The following is a 21,012-nucleotide window of genomic DNA, read 5'->3' on the forward strand; positions in this document are numbered from 1 at the left end:
ACTGCAGACTTTCCTTCAATGTTTCTCTGTATTTCAGTAACTTCTCTGCCCAAAAGACTTTTTCATACTTCTCATAATTACAGTGTCTCTTATTTAAAACTATCACTGAAAAATTAAAAACGATAAAGAAAGAAAGAAAATGGGCTGACAGTTTTCTCTTAAAAATAACTTATGGTTGGTATGGAGGAAACAGATACAGTCTCTCTGGAAAACAATTCGGCATTATATATAGGAGCTTTAAATGCTTAATATTTGATCAAATAATTTTCCTTATATAATATATCCTAATAAAAACATCAGAAATTTAAATATTTACTTATGAAGATGATCACTGCAGTATTACCTATTATAATAGCGAAAATAAGGAATAACCCAAACATCCTACAGTAATAAATTTGTTAAAAATCAATATAACTTGAGGTTAATATACGACATATATAAAGAACTCATACAGCTCGATAGCAAAAAAAATCTGATTTAAACATAGGCAGAGGAACTGAATTGACATTTTTCCGAAGAAGAAATCCAAATGGACGACAGTTACATGAAAAGATGCTAATTATGAGGGAGACATCACTAATTATGAGGGAAATGCAAATCAAAACCACGATGAGTTATCACCTGATACCTTTTAAAATGGCTATTATCAAAAAGACAAGAGATAACAAGTGTTGGCAAGAATGTGGAGAAAAGGGAACCCTTTGCACTGCTGAGTGGAAATGTAAATTGGTGCAGCCACAATGGTAAATGGTATGGAGGTTCTTCAAAAAATTGAAAATAGAACTGCCATATGACACAGCAATCCCATTTCTGGGTATATATCCAAAGGAAATGAAATGACTATCTTGAAAATATATCAGCACCCCTTTGCTCATTGCAGCATTATTTACAATAGCCAAGACATAAAAACAATCTAACTTCATCAATGAATGAATGGTTAAAGAAAATGTGACATACATATACAGTAGAATATTATTCAGCTATTAAAAAATGTGCAGAGGACCTGAATTGGCATTTCTCCAAAAAGGACATATAGATGGTCCATAGAGATATGACAAGATGCTCAATGTCACTAATCATCAGAAAAATGCAAATTAAAACCACAAGATATCATGTCAAATCTGTCAGAATAGCTATCATCAATGAATCAGGCAATAACAAGTGTTGGTGAGGATGTGGAGAAAAGGGTACCCTTACGCTCTGTTGGTGGGATTGCAAATTGGTGCAGCCAGTATGAAAAAGTATGGAAGTTTCTCCAAATATTAAAAATAGAACTACTTTATGATGCAGCAATTCTATTTTTGGGTATTTATCTGAAGTAAATCAAAACAGTAATTTGAAAAGACATATGCACTCTTATGTTGACTGTGGCCTAGCCATAGACAATTGGATAAAGGAGACTTGGTACATATATACAATGGAATATTACTCAGCCATAAAAAGAAACGTTACCATTCGCGACAACATGAATGGATCTAGAGGGTATTATGTGAGCGAAATAAGTGAGACAGAGAAAGACAAATGCCATATGGTTTCACTTATGTGTGGAATCTAAAGAACAAAATAAACGGAGAAACAAAATGGAAAGACTCATAAATATAGAGAACAAACTGATGGTTGCCAGATGGAAGGGGGGTTGGGGAACAGGGTGAAAAGGATGAAGGGATTAAGAAGCACACATTAGTAGTTACAAAATAGTCATGGGGATGTAAAGTACAGCATAGGGAATACAGTCAATAATACTGTAATAACTATGTATAGTGCTAGGTGGGTACTAGACTAATCGAGGGGATTACTTCATAAAATGCATACATGTCTAACCACTATGTTGTATATCTAAAACTAATATAATATTGAATGTCAACTCTAACTAAAAAATAAAAATATAAATAAAATGAATAGAAGACTATAAGAAGACACAGTTAATATTAACTTATAAGATAATACCTCTAAAGTAAATTATTTTCTTTTCTGTACCTTTTTGCATTTTTCAAAGGCTCTTACAGTCAGAAAATTCCCTTCATTATTAAATTAAAACAATAAAATTCTGTCTATAATTGTACAGATCCCAGTCTCACGGGATATCATTCAACATCTGGAAACTCTCCTTAATAGACCATATATATATATTTATAAACAAAATGAGTATGCATCATTTGTCTCACTTTGTTAGATTTTCAGTTTCTAGTATGCTGGAATTGTTCTCTTTGAACACTTTGTATGTAGCCTAACATCTGTGGTTAGTGAATATTTAACTATTCATCCAATCACAATCAGAAGTTATTTTCATTAGTATTATAAAAATTCAACAGCTCCTTAAATAATTTTCCCACTCCATAAATGAGATAAGCTTTCACAGAGTTTTTACAAATCTGTAGAAATCTAATTTCAACAATCTGTATTGCTTCATTTCTCCCTTCTCCCTTTATCTCTTTTAAATATGGAGAAGAATGGCCCTATTGCATGGGAGGTCTGGTCACACGCAAAAAACCATCTGTATTCCAGGAAAGGGAAAGGTGAATCTTTGGCTCAGAGGTGTGGGAGAGGCAGAGCCTAATCCTGGCCTCTCCTGTTGCCCAGCCAATCTCTCTCAACTTTGCATCTCACACATGGGCTATGAGCACTTCTCATCTGTTCCTTCACTTTCATCATCCTCTATGTTCTTAAGAGAAACATCCAAAATTCTTGGCTTACTGTTCAAGGTCCTCCCTCCACAATCTTTCTTTCCAATTGAATCACTAGCTATTATAGCCTACGAAGTCTCCAACTAAGGAAGGTGGTCTCTTTAATAAAATATAACTACTATTTGTTGAGTTCTTAAGGTGTGACACTTACTGTGCCGGGCTCTTTATTGGCATTTAATTTTCATAACAATCCTTTGAGAAAGGTACTATTTACTATCTTTGTCAGTCAAATAAAGAAACAGGTTTAGAAAGGATAAGTAACTTGCTCAGGTCACAGAGCTGGTATGGGAAGTTGCTGGACCTAGGATTTGAATCTGGAGGTCTGAGTCCATAACAGAGGCTCTTAACTTCAACGTAATATTGCCTAGTTATTGCCTCCTCCAGATATTCCACACGTGTCTGCCTGCCCTCCTCTGATTTAGCTGCTGTCCCATTCTTGAATGCTTTTCTTACATCTCCGTATTTCGGAGATCCTATTTTAATCCTCCCCATACTTCAGAGATCAGTTAAAGACTCCTCTGAAAAGCCTTTCCTGCAGATTTAGCCAAATCACTCTCTCCTTCATTTCAACTCCTCCAGGATGTTGAAGCGCACACAGGGCCCTTGGCACCTCCTGCCTCGTGTTGTCAATCTCATTCCATGTGCAGTTATCTCTTCAAATGGACCAGGAACTCCCTGAGTGGGAAAGGCTCAGGAACCAGGAAGGCCTAGACTAAGAGACCTTGGAGGGCCAATTAACCCTTGTTAACTTTAGTTTCTGTCATAAGACATAAGAATGCCAGCCTGCAAGGATGATGCATACTAAATAAGATATGTAAGTGTGTCTAGCACAGCACTAAGTACAAATAGAAACTCAAAAAAAATGTTTCCTTTCCTCATCTGGGGCCTTCAAGTTTGTTACTTATAATTTGCACAGAACTCTGTATATAGTAGGTTCATTTAAGCCTGGATGCCTTTCATCTGGAAAGAAACACTAGTATTTTTAGTTTTGTTTACTTCCTGGCAAATTACCATTTCTATACTGAGTTACTATACTGATGAATATATTAGTTTTAGATATATAAAAAAATACAGGAATAGCTTTACGCAGTTATAAAACAATGTTCTATTGTTGAACTAAAGAAATAATTTGAAAATGAGCATCAATGAGAAATCTTTAACCCACCAGTGGATATTGTCTGGAATACTTTCTGGGTAAAGCACTAAAAAAGAAATGCATTTGGGAGAAATATTCCAGAATACTAGTATTTCACACATAGAAACTGTGTTTCTGTTTCAACATGTTTTATATACCAGCTGTCATGTCAAGTGGAATGGGAGTCTTGAGGAACCAAAACTCAATTAAGTGAGAAGGAAATACTCAACATATCTAGCTCTACAAACTCCAGAGGGTGTATACTGATGGAATTAATTGTGGATCCACTAACATGCTTAAAGCGATTGAAATATGAATGTATTTAGGTGCGCACATGTACTGAGTTTTGCTGCAGTGCTTATCATTTCCTATTTCATTATACTTGCTGGCTGACTTCAGAGGATAAAGGCCGAGTTTCCTACGCCTAAATTAATACAGAGGTCTGGTTTCACTACATCACACATGTGGTTTCCCAGACTCACACGGGGGTCAGGCAAACTCCCAGCTCTGAGTGGGAGTATCGCTGGCTCTTTTCATACCTTGTTTAACAAGTTCTTTAATCCTCCCTGGAGTTCCTACACCCAGGTGCACCACACGCTTCTCCAGCAACTTTACCTGCTCCTGCACCTATTTCATAATGGAAGAGAATAAAGAAAAATGTGATATTGAGATTTATAAGAAATATATATTTGGCCATTCAGATGACCAAAATATACTTCTCATACATATGTGGCCTTCAGCTACAGTTCCTGACTCACAGCTCCCAAGGTCTCAGAATCTCTTAAGTGTTGAGAGTGATACAGGTGTGTTTTGTTATGTGAATGAGATGGCTTTTGGAAGCACCTTAGGATGGGGACTGGTTGTCAGGAGTACCAGCCTTGTGATTGGAGGGTTGGAACTTTCACGCTCGACCTCCAGGGAAGGGAGAGGGGCTGAAGGGTGAATCCATCCTCATTGGCCAATAATTTAATCAATTATGCCTATGTAATGAAGCCTCTATAAAAACCCAAGGAAGTGGTTCAAAGAACTTCTGGGTTGGTGAACACATGGAGTTTGGGGAGAGTGATATGCCTGGAGAGGGCATGGAAGCTCCACACTCTTTCCCCGTGTACCTCATCTATCTGACTGTTCCTGAGTCATATCATTTTATAATGAATCAGCGATCTAGTAAGTAAAATGCTTCTCTGAGTTCTGTGAGCTGCTCTAGCAAATTAACTAAATCTGAGGAGGGTGTTGTGGGAACCTCGATTCATAGCCAGTTGGTCATAAGTACAGGCAATAGCCTGGGCTTTGCATCTGGTGGCTGAAGCTGGGGGAGGGGACATGTGTGCAGTCTTACAGGTCTGAACTCTTAACCTGTGGCATCTGATGCTATCTCAGAATAGATAAATGTTAGAACTGAGTTGAATTGTAGGAAATCAAGGTGGTGTCCGGAGCATTGCTTGGATGTGCTGGGAAGTACCCCCACCCCTGTTGGAGACTGGGTCCGGGAACTCTTTTCAGAGTCATTAGAAAGTGCAGTCATAGGCCAATTTGGAACATTTTATCTAAAAGTTAATAAAGTTAAAAAACAAATGGGGCTACTCTTGTTTAGGGTCAATTTCTAGGGTGAATAAGGTTGACGCCAAGATAGAAGAAAACTGGTAAATCTTCAAAGAATCCAGGGGTCACACCTCGGCTTCTGTAGAGAAATCTTGGAGCATGGAGGAATAGTGACTGCTGTGAGGAGAGGTGGGTATGCAGAGGCAGGGAATGCAAAAAAACCCTGAATCCTTGTTAAATATGTTAAATAAGGAGGCATGCAAGAACATGCTTGCTAAGGAGATAAGGAGAAGAGGCTGAAGGGGAAAAGCTGAGGTCTGGGAGTAAGGATCGTTAACATCCCCATCAGGAACCACAGGCCCTTTGCCTACCTTGATGTGCTTTGCAAACAATTTCATAACTTTGCTGTCTCCTTTGAATGCTGTCATCGACCTAATAAAAAGGAACAGATTAATGCATAAGAAAACTCACTCATTCTGGGCCATGTTGACTACTTATTATATATCTTGTTTTATTCAAAAGAATATGCACATTTATATACATATATATGTGCATGTGTATATGTAAATATGCACACACATAACAAATTTTGAGATTTTTCAGGTAAGCCCATCTCTGAAATGAAAGTCGGCTTGCCTTTTATTCAGGCTTCTAACTCTCATACACAATATATAAGGTTAGTCTATGTTTCCTTGATTATTGAAATATGGATCTGCCTTTCACTTGTAATACAGAATTTCTGTATTTCAGGACCCTGACAGAGAATTTATATTGGAACTCCACAGTATAATTATCATACAAAATTTGGTTGTGAGAACTGTCTCGGAACAGTGGAGCCAGTCTGTGCTCTAAGGCTTGAGCCCACAAGCATCTGCAAAAGGTTGTGTGGCTGCTGGAGGGGAACTGGGGATTAGCTGATAGGGTGGAGCAAGAAGGCTTAGGTCCTTTATCAGAGCAGCCCCCCACTTTTAACTACTTTGCAGAGTGAGCTCTTCTGTAAAATTTTATGTATGGAAATGCTTCAGATATAAAGGGGTATAAAATAAACAATCTTTTGGTAAAACTAACATGAAAATACTGCTTGGAAATACTGCTTTGCTTTATATATCATTATTATGTTTTGGGAAATATTGAACAGTAGGAATCTATGCATTTGCAAATATGGCATCATGTTATACAAGATATGTTGCACTTGAGTTGTTACTCATACATAAGCTTTCTCCATGGCAAGGTAAACTTGGAAGACAGTTTAGGGGATATATTTAACATAACTCATGGTTCTCAAGAGAGTAGCTAGAATTATTCATGATTGGACTTTATGAATAGGACTCGTTGTGCCTACTCAAAAATCACCTTTTGCAAATCACCTAACCTTGAAATGGATCATAGTATTACTGGGACACAGAAAAACACTGAGAATTGGTAAATGAAGTACGACAACATAGTGCTTTTATGTCCCTTAGAAAGGCATTTATGTACAGCAAATGCTCAAATCAATCTGACAACTTGTTTTTAAGAGGCCACCTTAGGAGCATGGAGGAATAGTGACATTAGTCTTTGAACCTGCATTCTGTGGTGGTAGTTTTTAAAACACTGAAAAGTCACTGTGAACTGTTATGATTTCGGACCGAGCAAATACAGCTGCCCAGAAGCAGTTGGAATCTTGAAGATCAATTGTGTTTAGAGCAAAAATAGTCAAAAGAAACACTTTTGTTTTATTGAGAGGGTATGTGATATAATTTAATGTGTGTGCCTGGAAGGGAAAGGAGATTTTGAAGGACTATTAACAAAAGCTTAATTACTACTTTTCTAAATTCATGATCAGATTAGTTCATTTAGAAAAATAGATGCTCAATAACTACTGAGTGTCTGCACCTTAGTCTATTTGATCAAGTTCCTCCTTTAGGACTTCAATTTTCCTCTACTTTGTCTCCTGTCAAAGCCTAGTAGGGAGCCTGGCCCTGGAGAAGGCGAGTCCAAGGAAATCTTTTATTCTGATGTTCTACTCTGAAAGCTGAAAAGTTATCCCAGGCCCAGTGGAAACTCTTTTTTGTTTATTCTACAAAAAAATACAGTAAACAAAAAAGTACATGAAAGCACTTAGTAAGCACTGACAAGTTATCTTTAAAACATAATTTGGAGATTCTGGGAAACATGGTGGAGTGAGGGATATCCTTAGATTTCTCCTCTTGAAACAACAATAAGCTGAACATCCAAAACTGAAAAAAAAAAAAAACACCCAAACTGCACACCAGCATGTCTGAGCGTGTGATATGCGCATAAGAACTACCATAGGTCAGAACCCTGGGTGTCCAGTGGTGGACTGGGAGAAATAAAGAAGCTGCCTCTCACAACTGCCAGAGCTCCTTGCAAGAGAAGGGGGAGGGGTGAAGGTGCAACGACTGGAGGTGCTGGAACTTCTGTGCAGTCGGCAGCTAGGCCTAGTAATCAGGGCAGAAAGCAGAGAAGCAGGACGGGGCCGCAGAGGAACAATAGTTGATTTTTACTCGGCACAGGTGCAAAATCGAGGCTGAGCGGCAGCCCCCAAATCCCAATCCAGAGGCCCCCTCTCCCCCCTCTCCAAGACTGATCACTGCAGAGCCGCAGGGAAATCTGAGAAAACGCTAACAAAACTGTTTGTGAACTCTGACAGTGACGGAAACTGAGTAGCAAATGTGATTAAATTTCTACAAAAAACAAAAAACAACAAAAAACAGTATTTAGGCTTTATATAAAGCAGGGATCCAAGAGGCTTAGATGCCACCTGGAAATCAAAAAAAAAAAAAAAAAAGGCACCTTCTTTGTAGCAGGCTAAAGAGAGAACTTTATATTATAAATCTTTCTGGAAAAACAGCAGAATACACTTCCATTAATGCCCAGGTGGAGAAATAGTCTATTAAACACACCATGAACGACCAAGGTGACAAGGCACCTTAAAAAGAAAGAGAAAAATCTCCAGAAAATAAGCCTGAAGACATAGAAATATGTGACTTAAATGACAGAGAATTCAGGATGGTACTTCTGAAAAAACTCAATAAGTTCTGAAAAGAGTCCTATCAACAACTTCAAGAATTGAAAAAAACAACTAGATGAGCAGAACAAGGAGATAGAAACCCTTAAGAAGAAGAGAATAGATCTTCTAGAGATAAACACATTGCAAGAGTTGAAAATAAAATAGCAAGCTTGGGAAATAGAGTCGACCATATGGAGGAAAGGATCAGTGATATCAAAGACAGAAAGCTAGAAATGAAGCAGAAGGAAGAAGAGAGAAACCAAAGAATAAAAAAGAATGAAAGAGAAATACAAGAACTAGCTGATACCATTAGGAGAGGAAACATAAGAATAATGGACATTACTGAAGGCGACGAAAATGAGCAGGAACTAGAAAGGATCTTCAGACAAAGAGTGGATGAGATATTCCCAAATCTAAGGAATGAGCTGGAGCTTGGAATTCAAGAAGTCAACAGAACACCCAATTATCTCAACCCAAAAGGGCTTTCACCAAGACATATTGTATTAAAGTTATCAAAAATCAGTGACAAAGATAGAATTCTCAGGGCAGCCAGGGAGAGGAAAATGGTAATTTATAAAGGAATACCCATTAGATTATCATCAGACTTCTCAGCACAGACCTTATAAGCTAGAAAGGAACAGCATCAAATATTTAAACTATTAAGTGAAAGGAACTACCAACCTAGAATAATGTATCCAGCTAAGCTTTCCTTTAGATATGAAGGAGGAATTAAGACCTTTCCAGACATACAAAAACAGGATATTCTCCACTATGAAGGTAGCACTACAGGAAATACTGAAAGGGGTCAGCTCAACTAAAACAAAATAACAACAACAAAAAATACATAATTAGGAGTAAAGTGACTATTGGGCAAATAGAAGCAGAGGAGTGCAATCCTTACTGAGAACAGGACATTATAAGTTTAAATAATGAGAAGAGAATTGCTATAGCAAGATAGTAATGAACGTTCAGCATACATAGGGACAAACTGGGATAACAATGATTGGAAAGTGGAGGATTCAAAGATCCAAATTCACAAATGGGAATGGAGATAAGGCACACACAAAAGAAAATGGATGACTGTATATATATATATATATATATATATATATATATATATATATATATACACTTTTCATATTCATAATGGTAACCACACACCAAAGATTCAGAACTGAAGTATATAATATAAAACAAAAAGAACTAGAGGCAAACCCCACAAAAAACAACCAAAATAAAGAAAACAAAAACACAAGGACAAGAAAGCAATGGAAACACGGAGCTACCAGAAAGCAAAAAATAAAATGGATATAAAAAGACCTCATATTTAAATAATCACCCTAAATGTAAATAGACTGAACTCACCAATAAAAAGGCACAGAGTTGCAGAATGGATCAAAAAACAAAACCCAACCATATGCTGCCTCCAGGAGAAACATCTCAGCTCCAAAGACAAATACAGACTCAGAATGAAAGGGTGGAAAATAATATTTCAAGCAAACCGCAGAGAAAAGCACAAGTAGCAGTAATAATATCAGATAAAATAGACTTCAAAATAAAAAAGGTAAAGAAAGATACTGAGGAATGCTTCTTAATGATAAAGGGAATCATGCAGCAAGAAGACATAACATATATTAATATCTATGCTCCCAATCAGGGAGCTTCGAAATATATAAAGCAATTACTAACAGAACCAAAGGGAGAAATGGACCAAAATATTATCGTAGTAGGGGACCTAAATACCACACTGTTGGATATGGACAGATTATCCAAACAGAGAATCAATAAGGAAATAACATCCTTAAATGACATACTAGACCAATAGGACATAATTGACATTTACAGAGCCTTCCATCCCAAAAGAGCTGCTTATACATTCTTCTCTAGTGCATATGGAACATTCTCAGGAATCAACCACATACTGGCATATAGAAATAGCCTCAATAAATATAACAGGGTTGAAATTATACCAACCATATTCTCTGATCATAATGCTTTGAAACTAGAGATCAACTGCAAGCAGAATTCAGAAAGAACTACAAATACATGGAGATTAAACAACATGCTACTGAACAATAACTGAGTCAGGGAAGAACTAAAAAGAGAGATCAAAAGATATATAGAAATGAATGATAATGATAGTACAATATATCAAAACTTTTGGGACAGAGCAAAAGCGGTCATAAGAGGAAAGTTCACATCATTAGAGGCCTACCTCCAAAAACAAGAATGAGCCCAAATAAACAACCTAATGCTTCATCTTAAAAAGCTAGAAAAAGAAAAACAAATGAGGCCTAGGGTCAGCAGAAAAAAAGAAACAATCAAAATTAGAGCAGAAATAAATGAAATTGAAAATAAAAAAAAAAACAGAAAAAATAAATACAACAAAGAGCTGATTCTTTGAGAAGATTAATAAAATTGACAAACTCCTAGCTAGACTCACTAAAGAAAAAAGAGAAAGGACACAAACAAAATCAGAGATGAAAAAAGGGAAATTATGACTGACATTGCAGAAATACAAAGGATCATACAAGAATACTATGAAGAGGAATATAATGACAAATTTAATAACCTAGAAGAAATGGAACAGTATTTAGAAAAATACAAACTTCCTGACTGAATCACGAAGATCCAAAAAAATCTAAACAGATTGATCAGCAGTATGGAAATTGAAACACTCATAAAAACCTACCAAAAAGTAAAAGTCCAGGACCAGATGGCTTCAACAGTGAATTCTACCATACATTCAAAGAATATTTAATCCTATTCTCCTCAAACTCTTCCAAAAAATCAAAGAGGAGGCAATACTTCCCAACCCATTTTATGAGGCCAATATTACTCTGACACCAAAACCTGGGAAAGATAACACAAAAAATGAAAACTGCAGACCAATATCTCTTATGAACACACATGTGAAAATCCTAAATAAGATACTAGCAAACTGAATACAACAACATATTAAAAAGATTATATACCATGATCAAGTGGACTTCATCCCAAGGTCATAGGGATGATTCAACGTATGCAAATTGATTAATGTGATACACCACGTAAACAAATTAAAAAAAAAAATCATACGATCATATCAATAGATACAGAAAAAGCCTTTGACAAGATATAGCATCCATTTATGATCAAAATACTTAACAAAATTGGTATAGAAGGAAAGTACCTTAACATAATAAAGGCCATATTTGACAAACCCTTAGCCAACACTATACTTAATAGTGAAAAGCTAAAAACCTTCCCTCTAAGATCAGGAACAAGGCAAGGCTGCCCACTATCGCCATTGTTATTCAATACAACATTGGAGGTCCTAACATGAGCAATAAGGCAATAGAAAGATATAAAATGCATCCAAATAGGAAATGAGGACGTAATTTGGGGATGACATGATTCTCTATATAGAAAACCCTAAAGACTGCACAAGAATACTACTAGAAACAATAAGCAAATACATAAAGTTTTTGGATACAAAACAAACGTTCAAAAATCCAAAGCGTTCCTATACTCTAATAATGAAGTGTCAGAAGAAGTGGAAAAAATAATTCCTTTTGCAATTGCAACAAAAAGGATAAAATACCTAGGAATAAATTTAATGAAACATGTGAAGGACCTCTATAATTGAAACTACAAGACCCTATTAAAGAAATCGAATATACAAATAAATGGAAAGATATTCTGTGTTCTTAGATTGGAAGAATCAGCATACTTAAAATGACCATATTACCTAAAGCATTATACAGATTTAATGCAATCTCCATAGAAATCCTATCAGCATTTTTTAAAGAAATAGAAGAGAAAATCATCCGATTTGTAGGGAAGCACAAAAGACCCCAAATTGCCAAAGCCATCCTGCAAAAAAAGAATGAGGCTGGAGGCATCACTCCGCCTGACTTCAAATTACAGTATGAAACGACAGTAATTAAAACAGCACGGTAGTGGCAACAAAACAGACGCATGGACCAGTAGAACAGAATCCGGAGTCCAGAAGTAAACCCATATTTAAATGGGCAAATAGTTTTCAACAAAAGAGCCAAAAACATACGGTGGAGAAAGAAAAGCCTCTTCAATAAATGGTGCAGGGAAAACTGGAAAGCCACCTGCAAAAGAATGAAACTAGACTGTTGTCTATCACCACACACCAAAATTAACTCAAAATGGATTAAGAGCCTCAATATAAGACTGGAATCAATAAAATGCATAGAACATAGGAATGAAACTCAAGGACCTTGGACTTAAAGAGGATTTTATGAATTTTGACTTCAAAGGCAAGGGAAATAAAAGCTAAAATAAATGAAGGAGACTACATCAAACTAAAAAGCTTCTGCTCAGCAAAAGAAATTGTCAACAAGGTAAAGAGACAACTATCTGAATGGGAAAATATATTTTCAAGCAATGCCACTGATAAGGGCCTAATATCCAAAATATAGAAAGAACTCATATGACTCAATGACAACAAAAAAACAAATGATCCAAACAAATGAGCAGAGGACCTGAACAGATACTTCTCACTAGAGGACATACAAATGGCCAACAAATATATGAAAAGATGCTCAAAATCGCTAGCTATTAGGTAAATGCAAATCAAAACCACAATGAGATATCATCTCATACCTGTTAGAATAGTTATAATCAACAAAACAAGTAATAACAAGTGTTAGAGAGGATGTGGAGAAAAGGAACCCTCATACACTGCTGGTGGGACTGCAAATTGGTACAGCCACTATGGAAAACAGTATGGAGTTTCCTCAAAAACTAAGAACTGATCTACCATATGATCCGGAAATCCCTTTACTGGGTATTTACCCCAAAGACTTGAAAACCCATATCTGAAAAGATATTTGTACACTGGTGTTCATAGTAGCATTATTCACAGTGGCCAGGACATGGAAGCAACTGAAGTGTCCTACGATAAATGATTGGCTAAAGAAGCTATGGTACATATATAGAATGGAATATTACTCAGCCATAAGAAGAGATGAAATATTGCCACTTGCAACAACATTGATGGACTTTGAGATAATCATGCTAAGCGAAATAAGCCAGACAGAAAAAGTTGAAAATCACATGATATCACTTGCATGTGGGATATAAACTAAACGCAACAAATGAACAGGACAAACAAACAGAGATTGAGGGACATGGACAACGGACTAGTGGTTACCAGAGGGTAGGGGATGGGGGAGGAGGGGAGAGGTAGATGAGGTAAAGTGAGTCAAATATAGAGGGGTAGGGGCAGTGTGAAGTGGGTAAAGGGGATCAAATATATGGTACCCGAAGGAAACTGAACTTAGGGTTGTAATTACACAATAGATATATAGATGTCAAATTATAATGTACACCTGAAAATTATATAATTGTATTAACCAATGTTACCACAATAAACTTAATTAAAAAAATAAAATAGTTGGAAAGAAAAAAATATAATTTGTACATTCAAATTTTTCATCCATTTGGAATTTATCTTCGTATAAGAAGTGAGATATGGATCCAACTTTATTTTTCCAGAAGGCTACCTGATAGTTTCAACACCATTTATTAAATAATCTATCTTTCCTTACTGATTTGTCACCTTTACCATATGCTACATTTTCATACGCCTATGGGACTATTTCTGAACTTTCAATTCTGTTTCACTGATCTGATATGTCTGTCATGCATGTGCCAGTTCCATACTGTTTTAATTACTGAGACTTTGTAATATATATGTATTTTTAATCTGATACTATAGGCATAGTATCCTCTTAGTAGTACCTTCTTCTCAGAATTTCCCTGAGGACTGATTTCTTCTCATATAAAATTGGAACTAGTTTGTCTAGTTTAACAACAATTCTTTTGGAGTTTCACTGGAAATCTGTAAAACCTATAGATTATCCTAGGTAAAACAGATATCTTTATAAATTATAATGTACAGTTAGTCTATTCAAGAGTATGGTACACCTTTTTGTTTGTTCAAGATCTGCATTGCTTGTGTAATATTTTCTTTATATAGACTTTGGTAAGTTTATTTCCTTGTGCTCTATCTTATTTTAAATTAGAACTTTTTTCTATTTTAAATTCTAATTGGTTATCGCTCTTATGATCTCCCTTTCATCCTTGCCCCTCTACAACATGTGTTCTCCACACGGCAGCCAAAGTGATCCTTCAGAACAATTATCCAGATCATGTGACCCCTCTGCTCAAAATCCTCTAATGGCATCCCATCTCAGGGCCTTTTGCACTTACTGCTCCTTCTGCCTGGAATGCTGTTCTTAGATACCTGCTTGGCCTTTTCCTTCAATTTGTTCAATCTCTGCTCAAATCTTATCTCCTTAGAGAACTTTTCTGAGACCACCCTTTTAAAAATAGCCCCCATCCACTTCTATCCTTTTGCCATAATTTATTTTTTCTATAGCTTATCACTACCTGATATTATAATGTACATTTATTTGTATCTTATTTGTCTTCCTCACTGGAAAGTAAGTTCTATCAGTGGGAGGTGTGTGTGGGGGTACTCTTCATTGCTACATGTCCAGAATGTAGAACATATCAACTTGGCACATGTCAGTTACTCAGAAAACATTTACGAAATAGAACAGGTGAAGCTTCTACCTAATGAGCTCCAGGGCTCGTACGGCAGAACTGCAGATGATCAGCATCAGGACTGATTTCTTCTCAGTATGGTTTCTCTGAAGTTTGACCCACTTAGGGCAGACTGAAAAAAAGAACATAAGAAAAATATTTAACTACGTATCTAATTATAGCAAAATAGGGCTTCCAAAATTCAGTATTCTCCAATTACTTCTTTGTTAGTGTTGAAGTAAAATAAAATATAATGAGCACTATTTAGATTCCATTTTCTGGTTATTCTAGGTATTAGATTAAAATGAAATATCATTAACTTAAGACACAAAACAATGTGCCAAGAAGCTAAATGTGACTAGTTTTAGACTAAGTAAAAGTTTGAAATAATGCCTGTGCAATATTTTAATTTATATTTCATGCTTGAAGGCAATGTCAACTAGGAAAAGAACGGATTCAATAATGTTGAACTTTAAAGAGACACTCAGCATAAGATAAAAAAATAATAGCAAACATTCGTTGAACACTGATACTGTGCTACGTACTTTACATACATTCTTTTGTTTAGTTCTCAGTAATCTAGTGAGGTTGATTCTATTATTATCTGCATTTACATTTACTGAATTTGAGGCTGAGAAAGGTTCATGAACTCAAGGTGAGTGTCATGAGAACTGATAAGAGTTTGAAAGAAGAATGCTAAATCTCTACATCCAAACTATTTCATTGTTGGTTACAAATAAATGACTACCTCATAGAAATAAGTCATTACTGGCTACACACAATACCTATTACAAAGATCAAATTAGATTGACTATGAAATAGCCAAGGTCTCAATTCTGAAGATGTGAACAGAATTTCAGAATCTCATAGCTGTAACAGAGAACACACAGTCCAATTTCCTTATCTTTCAGATAACAAAATCAAGTACCAGGGGGAGTCCTCAGTGACTTGTCCCAGGTCAAACAGCTAATTAGTGGGGGACCTGGGATAGAACACTAACTATTCACTGGATTCCTAGACTAACACTTCTAATGTGCTATAAACAAAAATGAGACCAAAACACAAAATCCCAAAGCCAGAGCAAAACAAGGAAAAAGTTAAATAAATAAAAATTAAGATGGACCTTAAAAAACTTTCTATTTAAAATCCATTTAAGGTGGAAACTTTTGATTTTAGATGTAGTTTTATAAGTTTTTATTTTAAAGAGATAGATCTTATGTTTTAACACAATAACAACTTGGCGAATAATTTTTTTAAAAAATCCTAGTTTACTTACTCTCTTTTAGGTATGATGAAAGACTATGAGTCAAATCATTGGCCTTGAGGAAACAGGAGTCTAGAAATATGAGAAACATGCTTTGTAGACAATTTTGCGAACACACATAATCAAAACAGATTAAATGTGAATGGTATCTTCTTGAACAAGGTTTTAAAACATTAGTGTATTGGGAGCTTGTTAAACATTTTACAGTGTTGTCTAGCATTTAAAACAAAAGCAGCAGCAACAACAGGTAAACTTTTAACTGTCCTTAGTCTCTTAGGGCAGTGAAATAAAAGCTTATTATATTATTCAATGGATTAATGAAGCATCTTTATTTTTTAACTCCATGGAACAGACAATATACAATAGCAAAGCTGAAATAGCTAATAAATCTATTTAGAGATGTTCAAACTCAATAGTCATCACAGATGTGAAAATTAATACAATGATGAGATAACATTTTACACACACATTAGAATGGCCACTGTTAGATGTATAATACCAAGCGTTGTCAAGAATATAGGGTGATGGAAACTCATGTGAACTATAGGCGGAGGAATAAACTGCTATTGCTATTCTGCAAAGTAGTAAAATTAAGATGTATACCACCCTATGATCCCACAATTACATTTCTGAGTAAATAATGAAAAGAAATTCTTGTGTGGTCAAGACATACACAGGTATATATTCATCCTAGAACTATTTGGGATAGTAGAGAATTGGAAGCAACCTAGGTGTCCACATCTGAGAAAATGGATGAGCAATATGTGATAGATGAAATCACTGGAACACTAAGCAGCATTTAGAAGCACTGAACTAAATGTACATCAAAGCATATAGACAGATCTTAAACAAGTGTTAAGTCAGGAAAGAAACAGAATGAGAGATTCAGCACAAAATCATTTAGATAAATTGTAAAGTGTACACACACACAACATATTTTACAAGAATATATACATGTTTAAAAACATATTAACACAGAGTGAATGCCCACAGAGAAAGGAAATTGGAGTGTGCATTAGGAAAGAGTGGAAATACTACATTAAACTACAACATCACACAACACAACACAATAAAAGACTGTAACACACTAAAATAAAACAGGTTTGCTTAACCAATGACAACATGGTCTAGCAATTATGTAGTATTATTAAATCCGTAACTGAGATATATAAAAAAGCAACATTGTGTTTACACTCCTAATTCTTTTCACTAGAAAAAGCTTGCCTATAAACACAGGGAGTAAACTATTACTAAATGAAATGAAATTTATATTGCGACCCAGCATTCATAATTCACATTATGTGAGTAATGAACTACAAAGATGTTGCCTCCTATCCTGTTAAGAGCCTTTGATGGTCTTTAAAACTAATTTCCCAAACCTGGATATAATCAGACTCACCTGGAGTGCCTTACAAAAGACACAGATTCCTGGGATGGACTCCCATTTGCTCAGTGAGTCACAATTCCTTGGGGGTGAGCTTGGGAATTTGCTTTTCAAGTTCTCTGGATGATTCAGTTGCAGCTAGCCTACAGACTTTTAGGAGTGATCTAAACCACACTGCAGCTCCCAGGAGGACTGCAAGGCTAGCTGCATGTGACTCCTGCCTTGAAACTAATTAAGTGCCCATGTGTATGACATTTACAATGTACAGTGCACAATATTAATTGAAAAGATGTGTTTCTGTCCCTACAGACACAAACAGCCTCAAATCAAAACCAAGTGAGACACTCGGCAAACTAAACGGGAACATTTTATTATGTATAGCCCACCTGAGCCTGTTCCAAATATACCCATGGTGTGTCCCGCCTCTCACCTAGCATAGACTCCCTCTCTGTTCTTGGTCTAATCAGTGTAGTGACGGGCCTTTTCTCTAAAACATTCCTATGAAGTCTTTGATCACTGTGTCTCAGAATTTGGGCTTAATTTTTTAGCTGAAAATGAAAACCTCTTCTTTTTGGCTATAACAGTATTTTTAACATTTTCAATGTCTTTCTTCCTTCCTAAACCAACCCATGACCACATATTTTCGCCTAACTATATTACTGAACTCTAATATAGCAATAATATAATGTAAACTCACTATGGAACTCAAATAACTCCTTAAAGGTTTTTTCTGACTTTCGACTTCCTATGGTACTAGTGAATTAAGGTTTGTAATGTTCCATGAGGTTACAGAGGAGCAGTGGTCCCATTATTTCACAAGTCCTTCCAAAGTTGAAGGTATACACTAACAAAGAACCTAGAAGGAAAAATTGACCACTGAGCCGCAGTAAAACCAAACTTGGTTAAACCTTGAAAAGAGGCTTTGTTATAATGCTTACTTCCTAAGCAAGAGCAGGCAGGACCTTGCTCTCTTCCAGAGGAACTGCTGTGCTGAGCAGAGTGGTTTCTAACTGCTGCTGGAGCCCTTGGGCTCAGTAAGTCGAAAACTCCAGATCTCACTCATGTGGAAATTCACTCTTTCAGTTCCCTAACGGATACTCCTTTTGCAAAAGACAGGGGCACTTATGTCTCCAACCCAACATGCATTTTATATATATAAAAAAATCATATCACAAAGGAATTATAAAAATTCAAGGAATGGACTGTTTTTCAGCTTTTCAAGCTTCTAGGAAGCATAAAATTGTAATGGAAAAAGGAAATCAAACTACCCTTGACTTTTCAAGCCATACTAGATATATCTCAGTGTGTAAACAGCTCATCTCAGGCAGTGGTACTTAAACTGTGGTTTGATTTTATTGTATCTCTTTTCTTCAATCTCTGCCCTAAAGCTAAGGGATGTATCATAATTCTGAAATTAATTAAAATAAATTGTTTTAGGAATTCTGTAATATCTTTTAACTTAATTATAAATACGTTAAGACTATAGATGTAAAAGAATAGTAGGCTAAAGAATCACCCGGGCAAGGTATTGGCCTTGCTAGAATGCAGAATTTTATCCCTCTCTTTAGATAATTTGTTTGAAAAAGTCTAAGTTAGGACCCCAAATACTACCCTAATAACAAAACCATAATCAGAAATCATGATAAGAACAAAAAAACTAAGCTGCTTCTTAAAGCTAATATTCTTGTCTATAAAGAATAAATAAATTAACATTTCATATCTATAGTTTCAAATGCATGTTTTATCTTACTTTTATGTGACTTTTATCCTTATTAGGAATTCTTCTTGAAAAATCTGCTAAAACTATGCATACTAAACAGTGTTTCGAATAAAAGATATAATTACAAATCTTTTTGTTAGTCTGAACAAATACCATTTATCATCCTAATAAAGAAATCATGCAAGAGTTGAAACTATGAGGTTGAAGGAAAAAGTATTAGCATGGGTAAAAACATTAATGTCTGGCTGAGATACCTACCCATAACATACAGTAGAGAAAAATGAATCTGAATCTGTTTTGCTCCTTATCATCAGGAAGATTGATAGCAATTAACAATGGGTCTTGCTGAATGACTAACTTCAGAACAGCAAAAACAAACAAACAAACAAACAAACAAACAAAAAAGAAGCCTGGCTGTACCTGGTAGGTTAAGTTCTTCTAATTCAATCACTGAGCGATTGCTGCTGTAATAGCCCTTCATCAGCTCCTGGAGGTCTTCAGGTGTCCCTGGTTTTGGCTCTGATTTTGCAAGAATGTCGGTAATTTTCTTCTAAGATGTGAGAAGAAAGGAAAATGGGAGGAAAGATTTTAGAATGGCATTTGGCTTAGGATAGGTTGATTTCTTTGGCATTTAAACTGCACATAGGTTTCAGTGACAGCAAACTATGAATGTGAATTCTAATAAACACACTTGAGAAAACTTAATGGATAGTTTTTGGATAGTACTACTTTGAAAAATGAATGGATGATCTAAAAGACTCCTTGTAACTCTTAGTCTTGGACTTCAAGGAGAACTAACATTTTTGCAGGAGTCTCCATAACAGGTTAGGGTATTATTTTCTCCTGAAAGTCAAGAAATCTTGTTGCTGTGGAATCCCCCTTTAAGCTTTAGATGATTTGTATTTCTGGGAGAGGAAAATTTTGAAAACTTCTTGCCCAACTTAGTGTTGAAGGTACTGACTCTCAGTTTGGATTTCTGGGATTAAAGTCAAAGCTACAGGAGTAACCTGAGCATAGGACCCACTGAAAAGGCAGACTTTTAGACCCTCAGTTCTGAAGTCTCAAGAGATAGTCCTGAAGTGGTCCTATGGAAAGAGAATAGGAAGTACTTTACAACATCTATTTTGATTTGGACTTATTTGAATAGCATTTACTGAATGCCTGCAGTGTGCTAGGAACACACAAGCGTTCATTTAATTTTCATCATAAACTTCTCTTCTCATGTTTCACCAAAGATCCAGAGAGAGCCACCCCCCGGCCCCCGCCAGCTTTTTGTCCTCCTTCCACAATATCCTCATTTCTATGCCACTGCCAAGAATGGACAAAGTTCTGTCAAATGAATTAACTTTTAAAAATATGTCATTAGTGGGCACATTTTAGCATGACCTCAGCCAAGGCTAAGCTATCTAGCTAGAGTTCTGACCTTGAGCCACCAAGAACTTAACACTCCTAAAAGGCCATTACTGTACAAGCTATCAAAGAGAAGTTAAAGTTACTTCTTTAAGGACTTGCCAAACCTCAGCCAATTTGGCATCTCCCATCTTCCTTTTTGGCCCTTTGCAAGCAAAGAAAACATATGTACACACACTCTGAGTTTTCTAAAAGCTTGCTGTTAAGTAATTGGTTTAAGTCCATCTTCTTTCCTCTAATCCCAATCATATTTCCTCTGCTGACTTCAGTGGTAGAACCTTATTGGCAGGGAGAGA

General features: G+C 36.0%; 1 protein-coding gene across 2 annotated transcripts in view; it reads right to left on the reverse strand.

The window, feature by feature from the left end:
- The window catches only part of CMSS1 (cms1 ribosomal small subunit homolog), a 325,256-nt gene that overhangs the window by 2,573 nt on the left and 301,671 nt on the right, over positions 1 to 21,012 (reverse strand). For both annotated transcript variants that reach the window (XM_036219030.1, XM_016144700.2), the window contains exons 4-8: positions 19,727 to 19,856; positions 16,215 to 16,274; positions 14,969 to 15,071; positions 5,733 to 5,793; positions 4,359 to 4,446 (exon numbers count right to left, since the gene is read on the reverse strand). In XM_036219030.1, the coding sequence (XP_036074923.1) occupies positions 4,359 to 4,446; positions 5,733 to 5,793; positions 14,969 to 15,071; positions 16,215 to 16,274; positions 19,727 to 19,856 (442 nt within the window). The remainder of the gene's footprint in view (positions 1 to 4,358; positions 4,447 to 5,732; positions 5,794 to 14,968; positions 15,072 to 16,214; positions 16,275 to 19,726; positions 19,857 to 21,012) is intronic.

Source organism: Rousettus aegyptiacus, unplaced genomic scaffold, assembly GCF_014176215.1.
Source record: "Rousettus aegyptiacus isolate mRouAeg1 unplaced genomic scaffold, mRouAeg1.p scaffold_m13_p_4, whole genome shotgun sequence".
In the NCBI taxonomy this organism is placed as follows: domain Eukaryota; kingdom Metazoa; phylum Chordata; class Mammalia; order Chiroptera; family Pteropodidae; genus Rousettus; species Rousettus aegyptiacus.